Source organism: Hippoglossus stenolepis, chromosome 13 (assembly GCF_022539355.2).
Source record: "Hippoglossus stenolepis isolate QCI-W04-F060 chromosome 13, HSTE1.2, whole genome shotgun sequence".
NCBI lineage: Eukaryota > Metazoa > Chordata > Actinopteri > Pleuronectiformes > Pleuronectidae > Hippoglossus > Hippoglossus stenolepis.
The window spans coordinates 23874097-23901251 of record NC_061495.1 but is presented as its reverse complement, the minus strand read 5'-3'; the positions used below and the strand labels follow the sequence as shown (position 1 = coordinate 23901251).

The following is a 27155-nucleotide window of genomic DNA, read 5'->3' as shown; positions in this document are numbered from 1 at the left end:
TCCTGCCTTGCATGCATCTAGCAACTTTCTCTAATTTGGCACACACACAGACACACGCATAACTCTTCACCTACTTAGCTCGGACCCCCGCTACATGTCGTAAGGATTCCAATAGGGGGGATGGGTGTTATCTTCAAAGTGGCCAACCATTTTGGAAGCACATAGACACACACATGCATACTCACATACCTATCTTTGTTTAGTAAGTACACCGTTAGTAATTTGTGTTTTTATACTTTATTATATTCATAATAAATGTTTTTCTTTCACAAATGTTTTTTCATTAATGTTGCATAAGTGAATTTTGACAACCTCTACACTGTCAAGAACTCCATATCCTTCAACTTAGCTAACTATCTATATGGTAATTTTGGTTATAGTTATTAATTTAATTGTTAATCAGAGTTCCAAATTTGTAGTTAGTACTTTTATGAGACTTAATCAATAAATTGGCTATCTTTTCCCTTCCTTTGAAGGGTGGTGCCCCGAGGTAACTTTAATCAATTAAAGTTATTATTTAATATTAATAATTAAATATTTATATTTTATATTTTATTTTGATAACCACATTTATTGAATGCCGAAAGGCACACCATTTTATGGTATCACGTTTAATGCATTATGGCACAACAGCAGTTTGATTTCACATGTTTAGGGGTCCAGTAAAAACATGAAAGTCTCTGTGGCATGAGTTGACAGTAACTAGCAGCTCAAGATGAAAATTCATGGCTGCTCTCTGTTGTTAAGGCCTTGTTTTAGAGGAAACAAAAGACTTAAATGTAAAAATACTATGATTTTAATTTTTACAACATATTTAGCAAATAACGCAGAGATACAGATCTGGGAACATGCATATTTCATGTCCTGGGGCATTTAAGGTATTTCAGTTGGACCTGCTGGGAAGAAAAACATTAATAAATACTCATACATAGTTTCTCATACTTACTACACACATCAGAGCCACATACTATATCACGTGTGCCATATATTCAAAGATTATTTCATCGCCCTCCTCTCCCTCTTGTTTCTCTTCGTGTTGCGTATTGATGCAGCCAGAAGTGTTTGCACGCAAGCCTTCATACCCAGTCTCAGTAAAGTCTTCATGTGTGTCTTTCATTAACCCCACAGTTGTCTGATCGTCTGATTGAGTTTGTGAGTCTGTGTTGCTTAAACTCCATTTTTGGACTCTTTGAAGAGGCTCCAGATCAGGTAGTTTCAGAAAGTTTGAGAAAGGCTCATTTGCGTTGTGTTCTTCTTCCTCTTCCTCTTCCTCTCCTACAGTCAGTGCAGCAAGGGTGACTGAAAACAGATTGACATCGCCAGAGCTGTCAAACACCTTCTCTTTCTTCATCTCATCCTCCTTCTCCTCCCCCTCCCCACCTGTGACATGTCCCTGGAGTCTGATGTGACCCTCTTCAGGCATGAGAGAAACCTTTGTTCCTGCAGCTTTGACCAAATCTTCATCTAGACCCACAAGTGTAACCCCATCATCTGCATCCGACAGCTCCACCTCAGCTGACAACCTCTCTGTCAAACTCCCACAGTCTGCTGCTGCAGCTGGCTCGCTGTGCATCAACATGTTGCCAGAACCCAAGCACAAACTTTCATCCGTGGAACACCGTGCAGCTCTGTCCATGTATACGTTTATCTGTTCCTCTTCCTCCTCCTCATCATCTTCATCCTCATTTCCCATGGCATGAAATTGCATTGTGGGCTCATTGTGCTGCCTCTGTTTCTCCATCTGTGAGTTAATGGAGACTGGGTCTGGGATTGTTTCCTCTGGTGTCAGGGTGTAGCCTTGGACCAGAGCCATCTGGAGTGAGGGAACAAGAAGGAAGTTTAATACTCACAGGATGAGGATAGCAGTGAGACAATTGTAAAGTAAAAATAAATACAGTGCCATATTATCTATTAGCCATTTAATATAAAATATCCAGATACAGATCATAAACCACAAAATATTACATTAATGACCTCAATTGTATTGGGGCAGTGGCAAAAACAATCTTGATGGTGTGATGGAAATTCATCTTGAGATTTGAAATAATGAAATTCTCAGACTGGAGTTGCCTTTGAGTCTTTTTAATAGTAAGCTCTGCAGAGGTTACACAACAAGCACGGGTGCTCAAAGTGGAACTTCCCCAAAGTTCACAAAAGCCAGAACTTATACAAAGAGGCGTTTCATAAAACATAATATGAAAAAAAGTCATGAAATCATCATCTGTGTCTGTCTGCTGTGTCCGTCCGCTGTAGCAGTTGGAAGAAAACATCACAGAATAAGGGCATACATGACCCTGTTTGTCAAGGTCAGAGCAGTGAGACACCGCCAAATAAGGGTTCCATCCTGTCAGATAGACAGTATCACAGCAGTGAGACACCTGGTCAGTGGAATTTTCCATTACAATAGATATCTGAAAGCCTAGCTATCTGCATGGCTAGATACCAAGACCGACCAACAGACAGACAGACAGACAGACAGACTTACTAGTACTGTAGGCAGATCCTTCAGTTTACAAAGGAATCCAGTGTAGTACAGGCAGGACATGATGGTTATGAAGACACCCACGAAAAATATCAGAAGAACAGCAACTACACCTAAAACAACAGGGTCTGGAGAGAGAGAGAGAGAGAGAGAGAGAGAGAGAATAACCAAAAGTAATAAATCCTTCAGTATCAAACTATTAGTACCTTGCACTGGCTATTTACTTCTCTGAAACGTAAAAGTGTGGTCAACATATAGAGCCAACATATAAAACTAGAATGGCATGCACTTGACAACAATGAACTTACATTTTACTGTGCTTAAATAACAACAATAGAGCCCACAAACCTCATGTTTCAGCTTAACATTCAATGTTTCCAATTTTACTTAGACTTTTATTCCGGTGGTAACTGACTGGGGTGGGGTAGGGGGTGGTTGTGGTGGGGTGTTGCTTAGCTCTAATGTAATAACAGAAAAATTGTGTTTCCCTGCAGAGTATAAGCAACTGGCAGTAGACCCTTCATGCAATAGGACGAACAGGACATTGTCCACTAGTTAAATGATAGCAGATTAAACCATTCTCTCATATGGATAAAAAAAACATTGTTTAAAAAAGGCTAAAATAGCAGATAAAATATACTGTGTCCCCTTTCAATGTGCCTATAGGCAGCTTTCCCAAGTAAACGCTATGTGAAACACTGACATCTTAATATTAATACCATAACACTGTTACAACAGCATGACAATCAGGTCTCAATGTTCAGCTCACCTTTTCGCTGTTCCACGGTGCTGGTGAAGATGCATTTCAAAGAGGATGGCTCAGTGTTTTTGTTTAAGAAAATCTCTGTGTGTACTTGTACACAGTACTCCTCACCTCTGTTAAGGTTATGAAGAGTAAAACTCTTGTTTTGTATGATGTAGGACCCCTGCAGTTTAAATAAAGAGAAAATATGATTAAAATGACTTCTTAGCTCTCAATACATCACTCACAGTTTCAGTCACAATATTGGATTTAATGCTTGGTTTCACATCAGGCCATTGTCTCATCTTTCCAAGCAGTCAACAATATTGTAACGCAGGGCACAGATGGCAATATTTCCACTCCAAGAAGGAAATGGGAGTTTTTAGTCCTACTAATTTCTTACAGATCCAAAGCTGCTCTCATAGTAGAAATAATCATATGTTATATTGAGTTATACCAGAAAGGTAGAGAGATAAGTGAATGGGTAGTCTAATAACTTTGGAATAAAGTCATGACGATGTCTGATCAGAGAGAGACTCTCACTAGGACACTTTGCATGGCCATCCCATAATTTACACAAAAGACAAAGATCCGTGTGTGCAACGCTGCTTTCAGGAACACTACCTTTAGTCCTAGCCATGGGCAGGTTTAATGCCACTGCAGAGGAGGCTTGATGTGTAAACAAGGTCAACATGAGAATGAGAATCATTTTTTGTTCTATTGCCCAGGATTACTTCCAGGATTTGGCCAGAGAAAGAATATTGGGCAGAATGCACCCCCCTCACTTCTCCCCCCTCTTTGCCACCCACTCAGCCCAACCAGTCGAGGCAGATGGCCGCCCACATTGAGTCTGGTTCTGCTAGAGGTTTCTTCCAGTTTTTTCTCTCCACAGTCGCTAAAGTGTTTGCTCATTGTGGGAACTGTTGGGTTTCTCAATAATTTTTAAGGTCTCGAACTTACTATGTAATGCACCTTGAGATAATGTATATTGTGATTTGGCGCTATACAATTGAAATTAATTGAATGTTTAGTTAAAGGCTGAGTTGTAAAATAATCTGTAATTATATACTGATGTATATTACAAATGAAAGTTTGCCTTGCAAAGCCATGAGGGTTGGACACTGTGTGCAGGTCACAAAAATATAACATACCAATGAAATAATAAAAAAAAACTAAGTAGCACATGTTATAACCTTAGATAATATGTGCAGTATTCAATAACAAACATTAAATAGTCCACTAAGATTTAGCTGAACCAATGCCAAAATCTCTCCCACTACAGAAGAGCTACCAATGGAAAATGTTTGGTTAACCAGTTTTCTATATCACTGAAGTTTAGATATTAAATCTAATATGCCATGTGAACACACACCCACTTTATTAGAAACACCTGTAATCCTAAATATTCAGACAATTATCCAATCAGCTAATCATGTTGTGCAATCTATCTCACTTCTGTCTGTCCTGGGAGAGGGATCCCTGTAAATGACCTAAATAACATTTTGTTTTTCATTATAATGTATTTTATAGATATATTATGAATTGTGCGTTAATTTTGTCCAAACAGATGCACTATTGGAATCTGATGCATTTATTTTGAAATGGCTTTGTTACACGTGGGCAAAAATGGTCACTCATTACCACGTGTGTGTTTAATTGTACAAAGTATGTTCATACTGAGACTGTGTATCATTCAGACAATCAGCCGGGGATGCTACGATCCCTCACTTGTGGCTCTCTCTGAGGTTTCTACGTTCATTTTTTAGTAGTTTTTCCTGACTCTTGTTGAGGGTTAAGAACAGAGGATGTCACACCTTGTTAAAGCCCTATGAGACAAATTGTGATTTGTGAATATGGGCTATACAAATAAAATGTGATTGATTGATTGATAGAATGGAGATAAAAGCAACTATAGCACTCAGCATTCCTCATTCAAGGTCCCCAGCCTCACCAAATTGTACACACTCATATGCTGTTTTCAAACATGTCCTGCTGAGGAACTCGGGAGAATTAGGTCCGCATTTTTTCCGGAGTTTGCCCTTGACACTGAACAACGCAGCAGGAGATTCTCCGTTCTCAACAGCAACAAGGTGAGGAATGGTGCAGCAGACAGGCAGGATGGAACATATACGTTTTTGTTTACAGCACATTGACACTGGTGTTGGCTCCTATCACCATGAAATATCTTGACATTTACATCGGTGTCTTCTACATGTAAGGCTCGACAACCAGCCCAACATTGAGGTGGATGTTCTATGACAGAAAAGACCACATCGACAGTTTCGCTCCTGTTCATGTGGCAGAGGTGCGGTTGGCAGTATGAATGTGCTGCTGAAATTATGTGATGCTACAAGAGGTTTCCAACACAAAGAACTGAGGCTGTCTGAGTGCAAATGGAGGCCCTACCCAGTATTAGTATGATCATGCTAATAAAGTGCTCACTACTTCACTTCATAAACAGTTGAGAACCAGTAAGAAATTAGTGGTGTGAAATAGGAGCAACATTTATTTCTTACCACTTCTGTTTTTCCCCTCTTGCAAACAACTCTGAAATTGGAATAGTAGAATTTCTGAATATCATCAATTCCTGAGCTCCTGTCGGCCTCTGGCAACGACATGTTGATTTGTATGCAGTTGCCACATCCAGCAAGTGAGACCTCTGGAGGACCTATTGTGGCTTATCACAAGAAGAAACACAAAAATAAATTGAACATGTTTTTTTACCAAGGGCAATTTTCTCCGACCACAAGTAGATCTCTATGCGATTAGCTACTTTAGCTAATTTAGTTTTGGATAGACTCAAAGGAAAGGAACTGAAATAATCTATATATAAGTAGAATTAATTAGTCTGAGAAATTTGTAGGAGACACAGGGATAAAAAGGATTGAACACAAAGGTGTCTGAGTAAAGTCTCTCCAGCCATGTTGGCAGCTCTGCAATGTTGCTCTTAGAAACAGCTGGGCTTTGAGTATAGATGATGTAGTGTTTATTTTAGCTAGCAAGTCAGCATGTTAACATTTGCCAATTAGCACTAAACAGATTGATGCTGACAGATAATTTATTATCAATTTAATCCAATAAATGTATGAAAATAAAGAAGATAATTGCTTGGTTTGTTTATATAACCAATTATCTACTTGGATTTATTTTTCCTCTACTGACTTTTTTTTATTATCAATGGATCATTTCAGTATAGTTAACGGTTAACTTACTTACTTGACTGAACAGACTTACAACTGACAAATACAAGCAATATTAGAAAAATTACAATATATGCATGCAACTCAAAGGACAATCATGTTGACATACTGTCTCTGTATGGGCTGAAAGTGTATTTGTCGGACACAGGAGACAAGGTTTGGTTGCAGTATGCCTGGACAGTCAGTTGATAAATGAAATTGTTGCTTAGCTCCAGCTTTAATGATGTTGTCGTTGAGTTCAGTTCCTGTTTATAATTATCCCCGTAGACCCTGCAAAATAAGAAACAGATTTCAAACATTATATTTCATGCTAGCCCCGTACTCTTAGTTTTATGTCTATTATCTCTCTCACCACATACGTAATATTGATTTAAAGTGAACATTTAATGGTAGAGCCTACTACCCTTTATAAGGTTAAGTTATATCTTACAACACACATACTCAATATGGGTCAGAGTTCAGAGATCAATTTCAAAAAGGAGTATTTTTTTAAACTGGTCATGCAAAGAAAAGAGAAGTTAACAGTGAATATGAGTACCAGAGGGTGAGTAGACTGAGGAATACTTGTTCATTCTATCTGAGAGAAGCACAAGGCCAATGTGCATCAACTCACTGTTGATTCTTGTGATTGCCCAGTGAGCAAGACATACCCGAGTCACAGAGAGGTTATGTTATGTTTTAATATTATATCATGTCAACAGCATGCTCACTGAGCTGACATACACAACTGTATCCATTTTCATCTCTTTGCAAGTTTCTTTGGCTCTAATTTGTGCTACTAGTGAAAACATTATAATAGGTTTGTCTTCAGTGTTAGAGGGACTTGGCAAAGTTCATGAATTGCAGTGTAGACTTTATTTGGTTTTAAATATTTCCCCCCAAATATCTGCCAAATTGAGACACGTCGGCATTAGTGGGCCAGATAGACATCACGTCATGTTGTCAGAAATTTCTGTTCATTCTTAAGGCCTCAAGTCTTTTTGTCAATCTGTGCCTATTCAAGCAAGTTCTGAAACCATACATTTCATCATCCATTTTTTACCTGTGTCAAAAAGAACAGAAAATAAATATTGGAGATATTAGTCCTTTATAAAATATATAGTTGGAGGTGAACAATGCTTTTATAGACTTGGCTCCCTCAAATTTACAATAGCAAATGAATGTCAACATCAAACAAATAGTATCAGATTGCATGAAATTACACTAAATGGTTCGATATAACAAAGCACCTTCCCCGGGTCGTATTGTGGCCCATGTAGATACATATTGGATAATCTTATAGAGACAGTCATCAGTGTGGCAATATAGGGCCCCTATCAAATTATGGGGGAAAAACACACAAGGGGCCAGTATAACTGTAGTCTAGTGGGCCAGCGGAAAATGAAAAAATAAACAAAAAAACTGTGACAGAGAAGACATCTGATCAGTTATGAAAGTCAAATGTTCACTTCTTAATTTGATAAAAACTAAGCTTATGGCTTATTTATTTACTATTATGGAATTTATTATGACACGAGTTAGTGCTATTAAAATTAATTTTATTATTTTAAAATAATTATTTAAGTAGTGTGCTGTTTTTTTCATCCTATCAATTTTAGGGCCTAACCCTAACCCACAAATCTGAGCCTAAAAACTGCCAGTGGTAGAAGAAAACAGGCAATATATCATCAGATTTATCCTTTATGTTTTCTTAAAATAGTAAAAAATATGACCAACATTTTGAAACATAATCTTCTTGCTTGTTTCAAATCAAATCCACCCATGAAATTGCTCATTATATTAATTTCTGTCATGCAGGCAAGTACAATTTAATGAAATGTGAACCTTCATGACAGTAAAAAGAAGACCATTAGAATATCCAAAACTGAAAAACAAATAAAAGCAATTGAATCATTGGTTCCTCTAAAGCAATGGTTCTCAAACTTTTTCTGTCATGCCCCACTTTGGAGCTAGAATATTTTTCATGCCCCACCCGCTCCTCCCCTTCCCCAACAAAATGATGACAAAATGGGCCAAGTTTAACTTGTGTATTTACATAACATACACATGAACATTAAATTCACATTACTTTCAGGAATTTCTGATGTGCAAATAAAAAACCTTTTTCAAACAACCTTTTGTGGCATTTGTCACTACTTTGCTACATCAGTCTGTGTGCTTTTAAAAAAAAAAATGGTGCAATAACTTTGCTTAAATTCAACTTAATTGAAGTACTTTTGGTGACATTTATCACTACATTCCTCCATCAGTCCGTACTTTTTCAAAAATAGAGAAAACATAAATTAAATTATAATCACTTTGTTACAAAGATGATAAAGCTCAACCAAAAACAACACATGCAGATACTTGGCAAGAAAGATGGGCAAGTCACTATGTGAGAACTCAAGTCTTATCAACTGTATTAGTGGCTGCAATGAGACTGTTTTGCACTGCACATCTTTTCAAAACGGGGTTGCAGTGATAATGCCACTCTTAAGTCATGTTCTATATTGAGCCTAGATCTGTACTTTGTTTTCAGTGAGGCAACAGCAGAAAAGCCCATCTCACAGAGATAGGATGTGGCAAAGGGAAGCACAATCCTCACAGCCCTCTGCCCTATGAGTGGATGCTCCCTCTCCACACCAAGCCAGAATTCACTCAGTGTCTGTGCTGTAAACCTAAGCCTCAGGGTGGAGTCAGATTTCATCTCAATGAACTGGTCCTCTTCAGTAGAGCTGAAATCAGCAGGTGGTGATGCATTGAATGGATCTCTCACCCAGTCGTACTGAGCACTGTTGTTTAGGAAGTACTTTTGAAAGAATCCTCTCAGTGAAGAGATGTGCTCCCTAAGACATGGAATCACTGTGGTGGCTCCAGTATCACTGGTGTCAGCAAACTCACTCAGATTCTCAAAGGAATCAGTATTTCTCTGATCAAGTCGCCTGCCCCACCTCTCAAGCTTAACAGTCAACAGTCAAGAAGCTTAAAGAGCGCATCAGCTGTGGCTCTACTTTGGACGTACTTGCAAAACAGCAAATCCTCCCACAGTGATTCTGATGTGACAAAGCGAACATAAGCAATAAATAAGCAGTCTTTATTGCTATCAGTAGCCCCGTCCACTTGGATGGCGAAATGTTTGTCTTTCATTTTTTTGGTGAGTTGTTCTTCGAGGCCATTTGAAATGTCGCACATACGTCATGCGACTGTGTCATTGGAGAGGGGAATAACCTTCAGTTTTGAGGCGCTGGTCTCATCAAGCATCATTGACACCATATCTAAAGCTGCGGGGAGTATGAGATCCTCTGCTATCGTGTGTGGTTTTTTGCACTGGGCAATTCTATATGCGACTTTGAATGATGCCATGGTTGCTTTGCAGTTCACTGATGTAGCTTTCACAAAGCTTTGTTCCTGCTGACAATATTCATCAAGTTTTCTCTGAAAAAACTCGAGTGGCTTATTGATGTGACTGGGGTGTAATGTTTCTAAGTTTCTTCTTAATTTGTTGGGTCTCATACTGTCAGCTGCCAGAGTTTTCAGACATAAAATACACACTGGTCTCTCCTCATCTCCTACCGCATTCACTGTGAACCCAATCGCAAGATAGGCTTCGTCGTACTTTCTCTTCAACTTGGTTTTTGAACACTGTGTCTTGTTTGTCTCGGAAGCACCGCTTGCTTTCCTTTTCGTCCCTGTCGCTGACCGAACACTATAGCTACGGTGAAAGAACGATTTGTTTCCTGTTCCGCCGTTAAAGAGATTCCAACGTCAAAACATTATTTCCGCTACAACATTAGTTCTGCATCACATTTTCCCCTCCCCGCTCGCTCCCCACCTGTTATGCTGGGTGGCGCCACACAGTTTGAGAATAACCGCTCTAAAGTATCAGCTGGCCTCTCTGTGGTCACAGCTAGATCACACAGTGAGGTGACACAGAAGATGTGTTCCATCAACGGAAACAAACACTGGTTGGAAACTGAAACAGTCCAAGCAGAGCTTTAAGAGAGAAAAAATACCTCACATATATTCCATCAAAGGAAATGCTAAAGTAAACCACAGATTATCATACAGACCATGTTCTGACTGAAAATGTGACCAAATTAAAGGTCACAAAAGATCCTGGGCGTCAGAGAGGCTGATTAAAACTGAAATCATTAAAAAAGCCAACAATTTATTAAAATCAGCTTCTAATCGTAAAACTGAAAGTGAATACACCTTAATTTGCTGCTTGAATTCTCCATGGGTTCCCACACCTTCTTAAACATCAAATTCAAAGTGTTTTCAAATAGTTTCAAGGCTCAATTCCTATAAATTCTAGGACATGGACAACAATGTATTTTTATTTTTGCACAAAATATATAAATCCAAGCCCTTCCAATGACCCATGTCTATTTATGTCTATTTTTAATGATTTTATTTAAATTTGTTCAATTTACCAGAATTTAAAGAATTTTAAAGCACCACGGGAACCCTGGATCTCTCATTGTACAGGAAACTGCGAGGGCATGCAACTGTGGCAAGTATGGTAGACTTAGGCTGAGGCAAGACAGAGATGGATGGCTTTGTCACTGTTTGATAATCTGTCCACTTGTGCTGGACAGATTATTAAATAAACATCTCATGATCCATGTTTCTACTTGTTCTACAGAAGTGTGAAAACTTGATATTCTTGACCAATAGCGCAATTTCGATGTATTATTATATAGACAGTTTAGTTTTTTTTCAATACAAGATTTTTGAGTTTTGTGAATTGCAAAGGGAAGTTGAATGTATTTAATTCTCTTTTGTAATTTACAAGAAAGACAATGTATATTCACTTGATGGGGGAAAAAAGCAGACTGCTGTGGAATTCCCCAGCAGCTGAAAGGCAGAACTTCTAAGCTGCTTCACAAAAAACAAGTTGCGTACGTTTTGGAACTTTTGAGATTTGTTCTGGAGTAAAGTGATGTTCTTATCTTATTCAGCGTATCATTATTGAAGAACTTAAATGATACATTGATGTAATTTAGACAATGCTTCTCACTCCTTCCCCTAGTTTCCTTTATGTTACTATATTTTTGTGATTGATGTTATTGTGATTTCTTTAATAACTTCAATTACCTCACCTCACCACAAGGACTGAGAAATATGGTCATTGGCATATTGTGATATTCATTTTTATCTGTGTTTGTTGTAATAAACAATAAAACAAACCCAAGTTTTTAACTGTTAAATGCCGGTCTAAAATTTTAAACTGAAGTCTAAAAATCCAAAGTACTTGAGAGTTTGTATGCTTGGTGCTACAGACAAATGTACAGAATCAACAGAACAGTCGAATGAGGCAGTGTCTCTAACCAAAAGAGGAAATGGCATCAGGTAGTTTGTGGTAGGAAATGAGAGCAGTGATAGCCAACAAGATGGCTCCCCCTCTCTCTCTTTTCTCCCCCATTCCCACCCACCTCTCTTCTCTCCCCATTTATCTCCTCTCTCTCCAACCGGTCAAGGCAGTTGGCTTCCCAACAACTGGGAACAACTGAGTTAAGTTCTGCTAGAGCAGGGGTCACTAATAAGCGGCGCACAGCCCACATCCAGACCCAGTTGCTGTCCTATTGGGACCCGAAAGTTCAACCAATAAATCATTGAAAAATGTCAAACTTTGATAGGGTGTTCCTATTTTTTCCGTTATGGCACTTGTTTAGCGACCCAGGACACTCATTGACCCTCTTTATACATTTTTCTCATGCGCAGGGCAAAAACAGTATGTCTCATATTTTATCAGACTGTAGCAGTTGTTAAAAGCATCAAAGAAACAACATAACACACGATTCCAGCCCAGATTTAAAATGCTGACAGCTTAAACTAGAGCTCACTTCTCTCACTGAACAAGAAAAGTGGGATTTTATAGCTGTTCAGTTGTTAAAATGAGTAATAATTGTTAGAAAATTAGTTGAGACTGTTGAGTGAAAATTAGTTAACAAAAATAGAAAAAAGAAAAGGAAAACATAATTTACACGTTTTATGTATTTTTCTAAAATCAAGCACTAATGTCATATTTTTTTTTAAAGCTTTCTATGATGGATTTAATTTTTTATGTGACATAAGAAAAGAGCATTTGTATTAGAGTCCTTATTTATAATCCTTCCATTTCAATGTAAAACTGGCAATCAATGTAAATAAAAATATAAATAAAGTTGAATTGAACTGAAGATGTTGGACAGGGACATTACCTTGTGAAAACCATGTACTGTGTACCTGGTGGGGTGCCAGGTCCAGGATCCCACCGCATGACATGGTGGAAGTTAACAGAGATGACAGAAACATTCAGCGGAGCAGGGAGGCCGGTGAAAGCTGTGGGAGGAACAAGTTCACATGTGATGCTGACTCAGAGGTGCAATGAAACTACAAGGTACAAAACACACGTGACAGAGCACTATCATGAGTTGCTAGCACTGACTAAGTGGGTGTGTTGAGGAGAATGGTATCTGAGCTATTCTGAAGTCCAATGAGCTAGTCTGAGTAACTCACCGGAATCAGGCAGTAACATGGAATACAGGATGAGAGCCAAACAGTGCATCCTTGCCTACTCAGTAAGCACCAGGTAGAAGCCTCTATATGTCTCACACTCTGGTCACCGCACTGGTACTCTCTGCAAACATTACACAACATATTCCTTTAGTTCGGAGCAGAGGAGTCACGTTACGTCTCGTGTTGTGTCTCATAAACTCTAGAGTCACTCAAATAAACACAAAGTAAACATCGGTCCTGTACGTGTCCTAATAACTTGTGATCAGTGCTGGTGTTGATTGTCAAAGTGTAAAGTGAGCGCAGGTCAGAGGGAGTGAGGCGGAAGCAGACTCCGACAGAGACTCTGACGACGGACCTTGACTGAGCGTCTGTTGGATCCTGAAGCAGCGCTGTTTATAATTATGAAGTGGTGGAATACGATTAACGTACGCATCACAGCAGAGTCGTCCACGTCCGCATCGTGATGTATCTAAGATTTGAGAAATGTCCACACTTTGAGATTCACTTGTGTTTGGGCTCATGTAATTACAGGCTTATATGTAGGTGTTAATACAAATTTCCAATTGATAAAATATAACTTAGTGTCATTGTCCAAACTGTGTGGACACATATGTGTAAGTGAGCCAAGAACAGTTTCTCCTGACATGAGTCCAGAGTTTAGAGATCAGCGCTTTGAGAAGTTGAATACGTCACCACAACAACTACGTATAATCAGTCACTTGAAGGACGTGTTAACATGGACTTTCAGACTTTTTAACCGTAAAGACGTGGTTGTAGCGACCGACTAAACGCGATCAAACATCCCTTGTCATGGTATTAAATGTTCAGTGACTTACCCAGACACACCTGCCCATGCCGTAGTCGTCTTTGTATTATTCGAAAAGCTAAAGCTAAGGGAATTTCCTGTGGACTAATCTGTGAGTCCAGACCTGAGATGTACGCCTTCCTGACATCCTGTGTCATCTTCAAAGTAAAAGTCGGGGTAAATTCCAGACACACGCACACGCACACACAAACGGTCCCAAAACGATCCTTAAATGAGCAGCGGATTTTGAGGAAGTTGGAACAGAAATTTTAGCCGATGTCTCCCATGATCCAAACTAGAGCCAGTAAGAGAAGACGAAGCACACTCAATAACCATTATAGAAAGCCTTTTACCTGTATTAACCAATTATGTTAAAAGATAGTTTAGGGTGGTTTAATATGTGTTTGTTGCATTGAGGCCAACTTCAGAAACACATGTTGTACCATATCTATGGATGTTATATATGTCTCTGTCCTCCAATGATCTCACCCCTATAAATACACTCAAGAAACATTTGGCCTAAAATGTTGACTTTATATATTTATTTCAAATTTCAAATAACTTGACAGTGATTTGATGAAATTATGTTAAACTTATACATAATTATATACATTATAAACACAATTTATTTAATCAAATCACTCTCATGTGTGAGATTTGATCTCAAGTGATTTGATTCGATTATATTTTGTACATTATAGGAGTACATTGAGCAAATTGATTAGTGGAACTCTCATAATTTTCAGTTAAAAAGTGACAAGACAGAAGTCACCGTTATCGGGGCAAAAACAAACAGAAAGGAAATCTCTTAAATTGTCACTATAGTCTCTGGAAACAGGTCAGAAACAGTGATCCTGGATGCAACCCTTTCTCTCCAGAGTCACATTAATAGCATAGTTAAAACGTTAAAAACAACATATCATTTAAGAAATATTGCAAAGATTAGGTGCTTTTTTTTTATCACAGGGAGACAATGAAAAACTTTTCCATGCTTATAGAATGCTATCATATGCTGCTCATAGGAAAGTGTATCTTTATCCCTTACAGCTACTCTAGAATGAAGCTGCCAGAGTTACCTACCTACCTACCTACCTACCTACCTACCTACCTACCTACCTACCTACCTGCCTACCTCACTCACCCCCCTATTTACCTATCTACTCACCAACCCAACTTCTTACCTACCTACTCACCAACCTACCTACCAACCTACCTACACTATACCCACCCACCTACCCACACTACCTACCCTACCCACCCACCTACCTACACTACCTACCCTACCCACCCACCTACCTAAACTACCTACCCTACCCACCCACCCACCTACACTACCTACCCTACCCACCCACCTACCTAAACTACATACCCTCCCCACCCACCCACCTACCTACACTACCTACCCTACCCACCCACCTACCTACACTACCTACCCTACCCACCCACCCACCTACCTACACTACCTACCCTACCCACCTACCTACCTAAACTACCTACACTACCTACCTCATCTCATCCCTCTCAAGTGTGATTTAATCTTGCGTACTGTCCTTGCTGATGGCCTATTAGAACATACCATTTGGGCTTTCTCTGGCCATGGGATCACATTTAATCACTGAGTGTCATGTGCTCATGAATGCCAGGGAGATTTTGGTGGCAGGTGAACAAAAAACAGCTTGTGTGATGGAAATGTATTATTCAGAAGCAAGTCAGAGGAGACAGGAAACATTTTCATAAGGCAGCTATGGCAGGAGGAGGTAGAGCTGCTCATCCATTAACCAGAAGGTTGGTCCAATTTCAGTGTGCCACAGTGTCCTTGGAGAAGATATTGAACCCAAAGTTGCCCCTGATTGCTGTGCCAGATTGATGTGCCAGCAGTGTGTGGTGTGTAATAGAGAAAGTGCAATAGATAGATGAAATATATGAATGATTGTGAATGGGTGAAAGGCAAAACTATACTGTAAAGCACTTTGAGTTTAATTTCCCTCCAGGGATCAATAAAGTAAACAATCTATCTATCTATCTATCTATCTATCTATCTATCTATCTATCTATCTATCTATCTATCTATCTATCTATCTATCTACACTTTTTATTTGAAGTTTAAACTTTTGTTGAATGTGAGAAAACGTCAATATTCAAAGTGTGAAAACCTGTTTAAATTCAAATTTAACAATCATGCAGTGCCACAAACCCTATGAATTCCTTTTAAGTAGTGTGCTTGAGGTCAGCTTGACCACAAGCCTATATATCAGTCAACTAAGCTTTTAAAAATAACTAGTAAAATCATGCTGATCAGATAATCGTGAGAGCGAAGTATTTGAGAACCAGTATGCGATAGAACCCATTTCTATTTTAGACATGAACAAATTACCAATTAACGTAAAGTTGGCACAATGTTCATCCACAACAAATCTGAAAGCTTAACTGCTGCTGCTGGAACCATTCCACAAGCTTGTAAAGAAATCATTACCAGTAAGACAGGTGTATATGCAAAGATATGCACCCCATGTGCTAAGATAATAATAATAACAATAATAATAGCTGGAATTTATATAGCGCCTTTCAAGATACACCAGAAAAGAAAAGAAAGTAATTTGCACAAAACAGGACAGAAATAAACAGCATTAATGGCAGGGTGGAGCGTTAACTGAGGCTAAAGGCCTTAGTGAACAGGTGGTGTTTGAGGAGTATTATGAAGCTGTCCAGAGATGCAGCATTGCTGATTTCGGCGGGTAGAGAGTTCCATAGGGTTGCGGCACAGAAGGCTCTGTCTCAAAAGGTTCGCAGTTTGGTGCTGGGAATGAAGAGCAAACCTGTGTTGGAGGACCACAGTCTTCTGAGCCGAGTGTAGGGGAGGAGGAGGTCAGTTAGAAATTGTGGGGCTAGGGCATGGAGGGATTTATAGGTGAGAAGGAGGAGTTTAGTCAATGTGGGCCTTGATCTGGAGCCGGTGGAGGTGAATGAGGGTCGGTGTGATGTGCTGCTAGGGCTTAGTGCGGGTGAGAACCCTGGCGGCAGAGTTCTGCACATACTGTTCAGGACATTGTCTGGTACACCGGACAGAACTCCACTGCAGTAATCTAGGCTGGAGGTGATGAAGGCATTAACAGGGGTTTCTGCCACGAAGTCGAGAATGAAGGCCTGAGTCTGGAGATGTTTTTGAAATGAAAGAAAGAAGATTAGGTGACGGATTTTATGTGGGATTGGAAAGAGAGGGTGGAGTCAAGAATGACACCCGGCTTGCAGACCTTGGGGGATGAGATGATGGAGCAGCTGTCAATGTCGAGGAGGAGATCTCCAACCTTATGGAGCAGAGCCTTGGGGCCACAACTATGAGCTTGGATGGATGAGGGTTTAGATAGAGCTTGGTGTCGTCGGCGTAGGAGTGGAAGTTAAGACTATGTTGACGGATGATACAACCAAGCGGTACAGAGATACATAGATACAATATAAAACTGTGCCATACCACATTCTCAAATGTGGTATGGCTTAGTAAATCAAAATATTCAAACCCATTATTTAATTTATTTGAAATAATAAAAATATAGTTAATAAGTCAGTGTTAATATTGTGGTGTTGACAACAAATAAATCAAAGTATGCAATACACTACTTTTGGTTTATTGCAAAACTGTCGTGGGTAAAAGGATGTCAGCTGAGTAGGATGCATTTGAGTTGAAATTGCGGTGCACTTATGAGAGAAGAAATATCTGGGCAGTTTCTTTCAGGGATGTAAAAACAGCATCCAAGGTGTAACACAAATGAAATTGTCCCTAAGGAAATTCCATCAGTAAAAGGGAAGTTTGTGTCCCTACAGTCAAAGTTCAAAGCCACACTTAAAAGACAACTTCAGCACAGCAGTCAGTTATATATTTCTTTACAAAAAAAGAACAAAAAGCATCCAGATGTGTTCTTTGTAACTCCTGTGTATCACTTGTGCAGACCTAACTGTGCCCTTGAATGGAATCTTTTTGTTAGTAGACAAAAGTAATGAACAGGCTCTGCAGAGACTTTGCATCCTTCTCACTGGGGTCATCGGGAGTAGCAGAGGATAGCAGAGGAAGGGGAATGGTCAGGTGGGGAAAGTGCTGGGAGAAAGTGTAAGCATGTGGTCCTACAACACTGTATGCCTTCAGGGTAGAGAACCCATTAAGCACTGCTACATCCAGTATGGTCACAAAAAAGAACGAGGAAAGGTCCAAGGAGAGTGCCTCTAACTCCACAGCAGAGAAAATTGTTATTTCCTGATCGGGGTATGGTGCTTCTGGTGCTGAACTGTGAATCCTAAGGGTCTGTAGACCAAGCAAAGCGAGGTACTGTCTTCCCATTGGTTTAATTCCACAAAAAGACAGCTGTAAATGGCCAACCCTGCTTCTGTTCAGCAGCTCCTCCAGGACCCAGAGATCCTTTACCCAGACGGTAAGTCGTCCGGGATCTCCGAGCCCAGAAAGGGTCAAAGCAGAGCGCAAGACAGTGTGGCATATGCACAGCCGGTTGGCAAGAGTCTCATTGCATTCCTGTACAGGTGTGGAGCAGCTACAGTTCTGCAGGGTGTAGCCTGGGGCTCCACTTTCAAACAACAATGTGGTATTGACCAGCAGAGAAGTTTCAGATGTGGGGGCAGAGTCCGTTGTCTGAATGATGTTGGTCATGAAGACTAGCAACCACAATAACCATAGCAACAAGGGAGAGGAACCTGTGTTTGGAGACATCTCCATGGAGATCAAACAGACTACATCTTCACCATGTTGAGAGAGCGTGGATAATACAGACTTGGACAACCCTGTGGACAGACAAAAGTAAAGTTACCATGTGTTTGTACAAGATATTGTATGCTGTATTGTCATGTAGCCATAGCGTCACATAGTGTCAGATAAAATAGCGATGATGTCATATACTGTCATATAAGAGTGAAACTACATTAACAATAGAGCTTTTGATACTAACTCATAGTGAAGAGCAAAGTTCAGCATTAGATGTTAATGCACTTCCCTTAACATACTGTAGAACTTAACTAAAAGCACATGACAAACAGGTTTCTCACTCTTTGCCCTTTAGTAACCTGCCTATGTCTGGATTTTTACAACATACAGATGCCAGCTTAAGACCAACAGCAAACTGAATTTAGCTCCTTATTTCCAGTCCACCCCAGCTCTCTCTGTCTCTCTCTCTCTCTCACACACACGCACACACACATGCATGCACACACGCACGCACGCACGCACACACACACACACACACACACACGCATTTCTTGTTCCTTACAGGCCCCAGGCCACTTTGGATGGCATACAGCTGCTCCTGCACTGTGCTGTGGTGAAAAAGGCAGTGACCAGTTACATTAATTGTTTAGGAATAATGAAACACTGGTCTCTTTATGTCCGTATTCAGGAACATTGGAAAATTGGACTGAATAAGATGTCTTGACTTGCAGAGTCAACTTTTCTGCTGTTGTCTTTGACTTTAAAAGAGAGAAGGGGCAATGTTAAGGCTGGACACGTCTCGAAAAAATGTGATGTGTCCATTTGATGCATTTGGCACCAAAGACCCACAAGTTTGCAGTTTAGGTCAAATTAGCTTTGGCCTCTCAAACTGTAATTGTAATAGACTCAGAGTCATTGCTTCAGTAGATATCTTACTTTTGAAAAGTTTTTTTTTGTAGGTGGTAAATAGTTTTAGTCCGGGTCCACCTATTTAAGATTAAATGTACTACTGCACAGTATGGTATACTAAGCGAATCAAATAAAAGAAAAAAGAAAAAGAAAAAAAGTATTAGACCATATTTATATTGATTATGGGGTGTGGTGTTGCAACATGTGAAATTTAGTTCAGTTATTCAGAATCTAAATCAATATGCCGTGTGGCATAGTTAGCAGGTTGACAACAAGGCTCATTCACATTTTACCCATTTCAAGAAATTAGGAGACACTAACTGTGTTTTCTAAAGCCTGTTTACTGCTCACATGGGATGTTATTTATAGAATGTTCTTTGAACATATTTCAGATTTCCCAGAATGAGATAGAAAAGCAGATCAACAGTGATGTAAGTAGGAATATCATTCAGATTTGACCGTTTATCTTTATTTCTCCTCTCCTTAATTATAGTTTTGTATTATGACAAACACACTTAACATACTGTGTGTGTGTGTTTGTACTTTTGTCTGTTTTGTTTTGCATTGATTGTTTTCCTGGTAAATCTTAGAAAAGAATAAGAATTTACTTGAAAAATATATATTTAAAAAAACACTTGTCTCTTTTATTAACTTCTGCTATAGGCTCACCAAGGATCAGCTAAAAGAATAGATAAAGACTGACAGAAAGTGTGGGTGATGTGCACGGTCATATCAGGCAGCCCAGTTCAAAGAAAACAACACCTGCTGCATGATGTCACCTCAGGAGGTTGTGGCTCAAGGGACATGACAGAGGTCACTAAAGGTAGTCTGGTCCTGCATATAGTCCACATTCACCATGGTGACTGAAGGGGCACCTGAGGACATTCCACTACGCACAAGTAGAAATTACACTATGGATATGTTAGCTGGGGATCAAAGAGCAACTGTGGAGAACTATTACTACCACTGCTGATGATTAAAGTTTAACATAATTAGTGTTACTTTACAAGCACTAACTTACAGTACATGTGTGATTTTCAATGGCAGCAAGGTTAAGACAGACAGACAGACAGACAGACAGACAGACAGACAGACAGACAGATAGATAGATAGATAGATAGATAGATAGACAACTCCTTAAAATGCAGGATGTTAAAGGGTTAAACTGTGATTTGGCATTAAAGCTCCATTTCTGGTTTCTTGACTATACTGCTATAAATAAATGTGACTTCACTGTGGTTGGTTTACAGTAGCAGCTGCCCTTCCATACACATCATGTCCTTTCCATCCTCCAATGTCTTACCTCACTGCTAATATTAATCATTGTCCATCCAGCTGTTCCAAGCATCTGGCTCTCCCCCACATGACTTCTTCTCTCTATCGGTCTATCCTTGCTCTCTATCACTCTTTTATTTTGCTTTCCTTTCTCTCTTTTTGTCTGTTTGCTTTCCTTCCTTTTATCTCCATGTCTATGATCTCTGTCATTCGAGTGATACTGGAATGTGAATATAGGTTTTACATTTTTGATTAAGTGTATATTTATTTTAATTTGATTCACTCATTAAGCATTGTTGTACAGTAAATAAATGAAAATTGTACCACAATTGTGTTTATTAAATAAAGAATATTAGAATATGATTTGGAGTCATGCTGTGCATGCAGCTATGTGAAAACAGAGACAGTAAGTGAGAGAAGTAACAAAGAAAGAGTTAAATGGAGTGAAAGGGTTTTTATGTGTGAGAAATAGTGTGAGGTGGCAGCTACACACAACTCAGCTTGTTAAAGGAGAGGCTCAATACATTCCTCTGACATCATGTTCCACCACAGGCACCCAACCCTAATCGGTCCTTCCTCTCTCTTCTTCTCTTTCTCAGTTACAATTCCTCTCTTCCTCCATATCACACATCTCTATTCAATGTCTGCCACTCCCCTCCGTCTCTCTCAGCAGCTGTAGCTCCACAAACAACAACTACAGACAAAATTAAAGGGGTTTTACTCCAAAACTCAAAATATGCATTGAAAAGTTTATATTATCTCATGTTTTGAGATGCAGATTTTATCTTATAACACTGGTAAGAATACTATGATTGACAAATGTGAAAGTTAATTTTATGTTCATCTATGAATAGCTCGCATTAACAGCACAAGCTTGTAAAAAAAAAAGCTGGTAAGTCAGTTGCTACACAATGTGTTCATTTTACCCTTTCCTAATGTTCTGGTGTCTTCCCATGTTACCTTTCTATAAATCTACTAAAAAAGTAAAAAATAAATAAAATCTAATTTGGGGTAAGTACTGTACTCAGAAGATAAGATTTGTTTGGTACTGTGTTTTCCTTATCATCAATATGTCACTTGAAAAGATTTTAAATTGTTAGTGTCAGTACTTCACCATCCACCTGGCTGTGGTACCTATGTACATTCTTACTGAAGAGGTAAGTCATTTTGAGACATTTTAAGTGTTGTTTCTGAGCTGAAAAGATCACACCACTCTCATGTAAGGTAAAGTACAGAGCTAGAGCTAATAAAGACTCTACATTTACTGGTGTATTTAGGACCCAAACACAGCACAATACACAGCAATTGGAGTCAATAGGAAATGACCTTTAATGCTGCTCTCAGCAGACACCGGGAAAGGCAGGCAGGTGATCAGAAAGTTTAGTTCAATAACAGTAATCAAAGGGGGTTCGGGCTGGAACAGGGGACTTAGGCTGAGCGAGTTGACACGGGGAACAGGTGGGAACACAGCTCGAAGCGGGAATTCACACCGCTGGAGATCGCAGGTAGATCAACAGCTTCCTTGTCCAAGGACGATTCCTCTTCCTCTGAGGACGACTCCTCTTCCTCCGAGGTCATGGGTGGATGGACAGTAATGTATCTCTGGTCAGGCCCCTCAGTGGGGGCAGGCCTCCAGCTAGGCTGGTCGAGATGCTTTCTGTGGAAGTCGTCGATGAGCTGAGGGTTGACGATGTGGCAAGCAGGGACCCAGGATCTCTCTTCAGGACCATACCCCTCCCAATCCACCAGGTAGGGAGGGGTTTCACTTGGGACACATGGAACGTGGAATGGACGCACATAGATGGACCAGGGAAGCTTAAGTCTCACCACTGCCAGGTTGACGACCTTCTGGAACTCGAAGGGGCCGTTGATCCCGGGTGCCAGTTTCCTGAAGTTGACCTGAAAAGGCAGGTCCCTGGTGGAGATGGTTCAGTAGCCATCAGCGGAGAGAAGCAGGGAAGCTTGTGTTTGGGCCCAGGCCCAGCGACAATTGCCGATGAAGGCCTGGACAGACAGGCAGCATATCTCCTTCTCTAGTGCCGGGAAGAGTCGAGGTTGGAGCCCATCGGCGCACTTGAACGGGGAGAGACTTGATGCTTGGACCAGGGAGAGGAGTTCTGGGATACCATGCACTGCTTGGCTGTTTCTAACTCCTGATTCCCACGTTCTGTCTGGCCGTTGGATTGTGGGTGGAATCCAGAAGATATAGGCTTACGGTGCCCCATCACCAAGCAGAATTCCCTCCAGAACATCGATGTGAACTGTGGTCCCCTGTCAGAGACCACATCGACTGGGAGACGGAAGACGTGTTGCAATAGGGGTGTGCAATATGACTATATTAGGTCGTAAACAATTAAAATGTCTCTACGATCTGCCTTTACAGAGAGATCGTTAAAACGATTTGTCATTCAAAAGAGCAATTGGGAAGGAAAGATATTATTTGTATAAATATTGTATATAAAATTAAAGAATAATTTCCCTAGTAAAAACCTCTGCCACCACATTGCCATTATTGACAACTGCTGATTTAACAGAGGTTTATTATGTCAATTGAGAGACCCCTTTAGTTTTCTTATGCTTTCAGTCTTAAAGCTAATCTATATACCATCTAGTTCTAGCTCTGTGATGCACCTCTCAAATTCAAATCATACAAATAATCACCACTTGTTTAAGTAATTCAGTGGACAGATGTAAATAATCATGTTTCATATCAGTAAAACTGCAGAAGCAATAAATAATTCAAAGAAGTACTGTTATGAGCATAATAAAGTGCCTGGTGGTATTAGTCTGCCATTAAATTTGTAAGAAGTGAAAAGACTATGCAAAAGAATAGCACATGTGATGAACAGTTTCAAGAGTTGTATTATCTACTCTACAAACACTTGATATATGTATAACTTTCTCTTAGACTTCCCTTTACATGCACATACATCTTTACATTATGTAGCACCTTCTGAAGACCCCCCTCTGGTGGAAAATATATGTACTGTTTTATCCTTACAGACACATACATTATTAAGTTTAAATCTTTAACAAAAGATCATGTTCAATAATGTTTATAATTTGATGTTGTTTCAATTAGTGTATGTAACCAAATGTCATGAGGGTTGACAGGGGAGAAATGCTGATGTGTTTAGTTATTTATTAACTTGAGATATCAGTGTGGACATGGAGGAGGCTCAGAGAGTACCTCCACCTAGTCAGCACAGCGGAGGGCTGTTGGCTGATTGACCCTGTGGTTCAAAAGGCAGTAGAAGAGCTGCCAGAGAGAGGGACGCACATGGGAGGAGACGCACATGGGAGAAACACTAAGAGACACAAATGGAAAAGACTTAGCTGAGCTGCCAGGCCAGCAGAAAAAGCTGTACCCTTTACGTTGAGTTGAGTTTGATTTATGTTTTCACCTTTTCTAAAGAATAAAGAATGCTGAAAAGCAACCTGTTCGTTTCTGGCTGTGTGTGGGAAGACCCCATTTGCCACGATCAGTTACTGGGAGATGGATACCCCTGTAGTGTTCAAGAAACAGCAGAGCACATTGGAAAGTTGGTGTCCTCCTGACACCAAAGACACGGCCAACAAGAGTAATAGAGGGTGCGTATTTACAATTATATCCACAAAGGCAGGGGAGGATAAGAGATATAGAAATAAATGTCCAACTGAGACATCTCAGTCTGCTCTCTGGGAACCAGCTCAGTTTTATTATTATTATTAATTTTACTCACAATAAAACCGAAATTACAGTGAACTCAAAACTCGTTTCTGATTATTTATCTTGTGGTGGAGGGTCTGAACCCATCAGGCCCAGGTGAAGATTGCTCTTTCACACCCTCATACATGCTAGTTTAATTGACTGCTGTACAGTAGAATCAAGTTAGCAAGCTGTAAAACAAAGATCCAGAGATTCACAACTGGCTAATCTCCAGACCACTCTTGTTAGTTGGTCAGTATTTCAATAAAATACAGAACTTTAACTGCAGGCATGTGTCTTTCTGAGATGGAGCAGAGAAGAAACACATAATATATTTTAGATTAGATTAGATACACGTATAGGTATAAAACTATAATTTATACATGAATGAGAAGGCCTAGTGGTGCTCTGCTTTGTGTTGTTTGGAATGTCATGGCTGCCATGTTAACACAAATAAAGACACAAATACATAGAATAAAATACTAAAATATCAAATAAACAAACCGTGTCAATTCAAACTCTGGTGAAAAAAACTAACAGTGGCAATGCACTCTAAGTGGTAAACACAAGTGTTTTGTGATTTGGGTGAATGGCGGTTAAAGAAATACAACTAAAATATATATTTTTTAAATATGAGCAAATAATGTAGATACATGACAATAAATGACGTTTCATTCAGTGGATTACCAATACATAGAATGTGTGTAGGCCAATAGATCATTACTCAGCTGCCTGTAGGTTTGTCGTTATACAATATGAAGTAACTGCTATTGAAAACTGAGGTCACTTTGTGGACACCAGTTACAGATTAAATATCAAAGAACAACAATATATATTTACAAGAAGAAAACCCTAACCCTAACCCTGCTAGATGTTAGATATCAGCAGCACAAAGGGTCCGATTTTTGATACAGTAAAATAACTGATGAAACAGGCTTGTATGACATCACATGTGTGCTTGTGTAGTATGGTGCAGTTTACTTACGTGGACTGTGTCTGGCACCGGGCTGTTCTATCCAGCTTCCTCATGCGTAGGGTTAGCGGCAGCCTCTGTTTGCCGAGAGAGAGAAAGGGAGGGAGGGAGATATTGTCCGAATGAAGTGAGAGAAAGAGGGAAAGAGAGAGAAGGAAGAGAAAAAGAGCTTTTACTTTTCAGGTCACTGGACAGATTGACAGAGTGACATGTCTCCCTTTCCCTTCTTTCTCGTCTGATGTGACAGCAAGGCAGACTCAACATTCAGTCAATTTTCTCTGCTTTCTTCTCATCGTTTTCAATTCCCTCACTCCTCGGCCTCACTCTCCTCCTGTTTTGGGAACCCGCCTCTCATTAACAATGCCCCTCCCTCCTCAACACACACACACACACACACACACACACACACACACACACACACACACACACACACACACACACACACACACACACACACACACACACACACACACACACACACACACACACACACACACAGATGTGTATGCTTCCATCTTGTGGCTAAAACTATTGCTACACCAGGCAACATAAGCAAACAAACCGGAGGCTCCAGTCTGTGGGACCCTATGGTTTTTGTGACACTGCCATCGGATCTTTACCAAATTGGACAACCAAGGACTGCATTTCTAAGACAAGATAGAAAACAATAAGAGACTGAGTACTGAATGTTAATTCAGTTTTTTGTGGACCACATAAACACTCACGGTGCACAGCAAAGATAATGTTAGCTAGCCAAAATTTGAGTAAGGTCAACTCAAACTAACATTAGCTTTTGTTTGAAAGTAAGAACCCCTATGTTGTGCCTGCCAAATGGACCTACCAGAATTGATGATTGTTGAAACACAAACCAAGATGGTTTGGGTGAGTTTTATTTTGCTTCTGTCATTTCTGTCATAGGTGTGACAATGTTTGATGATGAGTTTGGTGGATTTAGTGAGCATGATATAGTGGTTCTTTCTGGTTAAAAAGGATGGGGAATTGGAGCATACTCTTTGGCAAAAATGTCAATTTCTGCAGGATCCGTTATAACATGATCCAAAATGTTATCAGAGAACACATTCTCTGCATTGTGATATAAGTTGTAATATTGGATGAGACATTCAAAGTAAAAGCACAACATTGTTTTTGACCTCTGAAATAATATATTTATAAGTGACACACAAACAGAAATGAAGCACATTCAGCTACATCTTATGAACATTGATTATCAAATCTTAATTGCAGATAAACCAGGTATGATGAACACAAGGTTTTCTAACTTCACTCTGCACCTAAACTGTATGTAAAATGTATGACAATATACTGTAGGCCTGTTTGAGGAGACTTTAAGAATGACAAGGAAAGATTCTGAATTATAGGCTTTGGAGCATTACCACAGGCCAAGCAAACAGCCCATCATAAACAGGCATGTTCACAGGCACTGCATTGCACTAGTTACACAAATTTCCATGCAACTCTCAGCAACCAAGTGGCAAAACAGAAAGTAGTATTTGGACTGAATAAACCTTTAAAACTAGGTTCTTAGAAATGTGGCCTTGAAACAACCTCTTGTCATCCAATTTGTTGGACTCTCCGTTATTGCAGGAACATAATATTGAACATAAGTTGCAGCATATGTATTCTGCATTTTTGTTGTACGCACTGCAGACTGTGGATCTGCCTCAATCGACACTAATGCAATTGTAAGGTATGTGAAATAAAAGTGTGTCGTTTCCATATTTTTAGCGGGTGCCTAATTTGTGCCATTCCTCGTTTGTTACAGATCACCCTTCTGTCAAGAAGGTTGTTGTCCATGTTTCGACAAATGACATCAGTCAAGAATAATCCAAAATGATAAAGAGGGATTTTCCTGTTCTCTTTGATCTTTTAAAAGTC

At 39.7% G+C, this 27155-nt stretch overlaps 2 protein-coding genes across 3 annotated transcripts; both read right to left on the bottom strand.

Annotated features, from left to right (window-relative positions):
* Positions 1 to 778: 778 nt before the first annotated feature.
* crfb1 (cytokine receptor family member b1) lies at positions 779 to 13863 on the bottom strand. Its single transcript, XM_035174978.2, has 8 exons — positions 13741 to 13863; positions 12905 to 13025; positions 12607 to 12727; positions 6534 to 6694; positions 5741 to 5901; positions 3252 to 3408; positions 2486 to 2610; positions 779 to 1813 (listed from the first exon to the last, which is right to left on the bottom strand). Exons 2-8 carry the CDS (start codon positions 12951 to 12953, stop codon positions 968 to 970), a joined length of 1620 nt encoding a protein of 539 aa, XP_035030869.2. The 5' UTR covers positions 12954 to 13025; positions 13741 to 13863; the 3' UTR covers positions 779 to 967.
* A 3450-nt stretch (positions 13864 to 17313) lies between these two features.
* On the bottom strand, positions 17314 to 25579 carry LOC118119599 (uncharacterized protein C21orf62 homolog). 2 transcript variants are annotated; one of them, XM_035173670.2, is made up of 3 exons: positions 25436 to 25579; positions 25272 to 25336; positions 17314 to 18494 (listed from the first exon to the last, which is right to left on the bottom strand). In XM_035173670.2, exon 3 carries the CDS (start codon positions 18427 to 18429, stop codon positions 17686 to 17688), a length of 744 nt encoding a protein of 247 aa, XP_035029561.1. In that variant the 5' UTR covers positions 18430 to 18494; positions 25272 to 25336; positions 25436 to 25579; the 3' UTR covers positions 17314 to 17685. The 2 variants fall into 2 exon arrangements, with proteins under 2 accessions (XP_035029561.1, XP_047198448.1); XM_047342492.1 differs by having other exon boundaries at positions 25272 to 25579.
* Positions 25580 to 27155: the final 1576 nt, after the last annotated feature.